At 39.2% G+C, this 3,924-nt stretch overlaps 1 protein-coding gene across 1 annotated transcript; it reads left to right on the top strand.

The window, feature by feature from the left end:
* Positions 1-909: 909 nt before the first annotated feature.
* On the top strand, positions 910-2,678 carry LOC140921497 (uncharacterized). The gene has a single exon (XM_073371499.1). The coding sequence runs from the start codon at positions 927-929 to the stop codon at positions 2,649-2,651; it is 1,725 nt and encodes a 574-aa protein (XP_073227600.1). The 5' UTR covers positions 910-926; the 3' UTR covers positions 2,652-2,678.
* Positions 2,679-3,924: the final 1,246 nt, after the last annotated feature.

The following is a 3,924-nucleotide window of genomic DNA, read 5'->3' as shown; positions in this document are numbered from 1 at the left end:
GTACAAGGTTTTAAAAACAACGGAATGCTTTTTGCCAGCTTGCTGTGATATAATACAAGGGCGGCCACAAATAAGATATGAGATGGCATAATCTTTGATAATCAGCCTGGTCATAATTGCATCTCCTGTTGAAACCTCCCATTAAACAATCGAAATAAAAAAATCTGATCAAAACAGATTTTAAAAGCAACATGCTACAAATATAACTTGAAAAATATTTTTGGGGAAGGTTGGTCGCAGCATGACTCAACATCTTACTTATACTTTAATAGGTGTAAGCCAATATAATATTTTTCAGAAAAAAGAACTTGGAGAATGTCTGTCAGCTGAGAGTCAAGAAAAGAATGTTCACACCCCTGAAGGTGAAATAAAGATAGATGACTTTGTCATTTTTGTATGAGAAAATATTTGTTTGAATAAAAGGAGGCCCATGTGTATGACATTTATCTGCTGATATAAATTTAAAAATATGAAAAGTAACAGACCATAATCTTTGCTCTCTGTTTTTAAACAGTGACACGTGTACGTCCACCAACGAACACTGTCTCACCTCAGACACTACAGCGTAGATGTAGAGAAACATTTCAGGCTGCCATGAAGATTCATGGAGGAACAAAATCTAACAAAAGACCTGCACTTGATGGTCTCTACCACACTGTTTCTAAAAAATGCAAAACTAGTGTGCTTGGTGATTATATATTATCTAACAGTAAGGTTACAAATTATGTCATTAAGCAATGTAAGCGAAGGCAGTTGGCAGAATTTGAATGTTCAAAAGATAATATATTGCGAAGTATAGCTACTTACTATACTTCTGGGGTAATGGGGAAAAGGAAATATCAAGCTGTGAGGCAGGCATCCTCAATGAAGTCCAGTAATTTAAAGAGGGGGGGGGGGGGGGGGGGGGTAAAACAGCAATTAATTTTATGCCAAACTGTCCCATACCAAAACTTATCACTTATAATTCTCTTGTAAGTGAAATTAAAAAGATTGACATAGGAAAGGTTTATTATATTGAGGAAGAATTCTGTACTGACATAGATGATGAAAATATTAATGGGTGCTTTAGAGATTTACGAGAGTATTTACCACGGCTAGCAAAATTTTACTTAAATATGCAGGGGAAACGCAAAGGTGCATTGAAATGGTTTGGGGAAACAGAGGGTAGGTTTCTTGTTGCATTTGGGGGGGATGGATGTCCTTTTGGTAAAAATGAATCTGCTTGTTCATTCCTTATTAGTTTTCTGAATGTAGGAAAGAGAGTGGCATCCAGCAGTGACAATTTTTTAGTCTTTGGTGCTAATGTAGAGGAGACGTCTCCTGTTGTAAAAAAGTACTTAAATTCTGTATGCAAACAAATTGTAGATTTAGATGGACGTATATTTGAAATTAATGGTTTACAAGTGTCATTTCATTTTGAGGAGCTTCCCAATGACATGAAAATGCTTGCAATGCTTGGTGGGGAGCTAAGCAATTCTGCTACATTCTTTTCGTCATTTGCAAATGTGAGTACAAATGACTGTACTGATTTAAGCGGCACATTTGGGTCCAGCCCTTCATGTAAATGGAAACCCTGGGAGTATTCAAGTAGACTGAAGGTTGTTCAAAAAGTAGATTCTTTGAAGTCCTCCCTGGATGGGAAACCTTTGTCCAGAAAACAGAAGAGAACTAAAGTAACAGAATTTATAGCTCGTCAAAAGAGCCGTCAAGAATGTGTTCCTTTGGTAGGTAAGTTAATTAACAAAGCTCATGTAGAGCCACTTCATCTCAAAAATAATGCTTGGGGGTATTTTTTCAAAGTATTGTTAAAGGAGGCAGTGGCCAAATCCAATATACCAGCATCCTGTAAAACATTTGCAGAGGTCCCACAGGATACCTGTCTAGGGAGAGTGGTCACTGCTCTCAAATGTGAAGTGAAGGCTGGTCGCTTGGCCAAAAAGGTTCGAAAATGGTTTGACGAAACACAGGGTAAGTCGGGGGATTTACAGTATCGTTTTACAGGCAAAGAGTCGCGGTTGTTTTGTCACAACTTTGCAAGGTTGTTGACATTTTTGAGGCTGGAAGGAGACAGTCAAAAACAACAGCAGACTGTGCTCACCCTTGCTTATGTTGGGTTAAGACTGAGGGATTTGTGTTCAATCATCAATCGATTTGAAGTGGAAGATACTCATGTTGAGCAACTTCCGACCTTAGCACAAGAGTACTATCGTGCCAATGCACTACTATTACCCACCTCAGTAAATCCCACCATCTGGACCATTGGTCATGTTGTGCCTGCTCATGCCAGGCAAGTCTATGATAAGTACGGTCAAGGTCTTTTAACCGTAACAATGGAAGGTAGAGAAGCTAAGCATATAGCTTTGCAAAAGTTGAGTGCAAACACCACCTACCAGAATCGATGGGCTGAAATTTTCAGGCATGAATTTATTATGTTGCTATGGTTACCTGAACAGCATCATGAACCTTGTTCTTACACTCCTAGTAAAAATGTTTACATTCCCCAAAGGGTTTTTAATGACACTAACTATTGTTATTGTGGACTACATAAAGCTGATCCTGCTGACCAAAGCTGTTGTTTATGTGGTGATCATCTTATGACACTAATCCATAAAAGTGTAAAAGAAGGGAAAATTGTTGCAGGGTTATCTTAGTCTCAGAAAAGTATTTAAAATCATGAAAAGGTGAAAAGGTGAAGTTACATGAAGTGTCAATTGCAGCCACCACATTATTGGGGTAAGTAAACAGCATCTGACCTTCGCAATTAGCTGTTATCTGTTTTTGCTTCAGAAACTTCAGCATTTCTTGTATAATCTGTTGAGTGACAAATGACTGCACACAACTGCATTTTATGTAACTTTACCGTGATTTAACAGGCCATAATGCGCTGAATAGTGGCCACTCTGAGAGTTGTCTCGAGTGTTTCCTTGAGATATTTTGAAACGTTACATATATTATATACTGTAATCATCTGTAAATATTAGCAATGAAAAATGTACTTTGGAGATTCTCAGATCTGCCCCTGAAATTAAAACACTTAAAAATAGTTTGTATATTTTATAGTAAGAAAAAAAAAACAGAAGGTAATTAAATGTCATATTTTACTACCCATGAAAACTGTACCCAAACTCATTCCAACATCCATAATTGCAAACTAGAGTTAGCTGCTTTCGTTTGCAATTGTAGGATATAGAAAGAGGCTTTTCTCTGCTCGCAAGCACCTCTGCTTTAAAACCTTTACGGTTTCCGCCAAAGCTTTTCTTAAGTTTATTGGCGATTTCACTCTGAGGGATGCCACAAAACTTCGAGAAATCGCGCAGGAGACGATTTTTTTTAGTGTATTTAATCACATTGTCCTCCACTGACACCCCAAAAGCTGAAGGCGCCCCCTGCACAGACTTCACTAAAACTTCAAATATTTCTTGGGGGAGGTCACGCTTCACCTCTATAGTCCATGGATTGGACGCCTTCGGGTTTGCCGACATCCGCCTTCTTGTCCTGTTCAGCCAGATCAGAACCTCTGATGTGATCATGGGCCACGCCGGGAGGGAAGACATGAGAGATTTATCCATCCCATGCACCCCAACCTCATGTCGGTGGTAGACATTCAGCATTAGCTGACTAGCTTCCTCCCTAAAATGGGTGTAATTGGAAATGGAGCGCCGAAGAGCAGTAAAATTGCCTATCGACGTCTCCAAAATATCATTTACATTAACTTCAGGGCCTTCATCTTCCTCGGCTTCTTCACTCTCCACCAAAACTTCTTCAATTACTTGTTCGCGGGAGAAACGCTGTCTTCTGGCCGCCATTTTTTTTGGGTAAGACCGCTGGTGTGACCGCGGTAACTAAATGACGACTTTTTTGAGACAGCTGACCCGGCGTGAATTACCAAAACTACGCCAATAAAGCCGGTGAAGTTTTCTACTC

The sequence above is a fragment of the Porites lutea genome, chromosome 12 (genome assembly GCF_958299795.1).
Source record: "Porites lutea chromosome 12, jaPorLute2.1, whole genome shotgun sequence".
NCBI classification, from domain to species: domain Eukaryota; kingdom Metazoa; phylum Cnidaria; class Anthozoa; order Scleractinia; family Poritidae; genus Porites; species Porites lutea.
The sequence above is the reverse complement of the archived record's forward strand: the minus strand, read 5'-3'. Positions and strand labels throughout refer to the sequence as shown.

Coding starts and splice junctions, on each gene's coding strand:
- LOC140921497 (XM_073371499.1), top strand. CDS start 927: ATGCCAAACTGTCCCATACCAAAACTTATCACTTATAATTCTCTTGTA.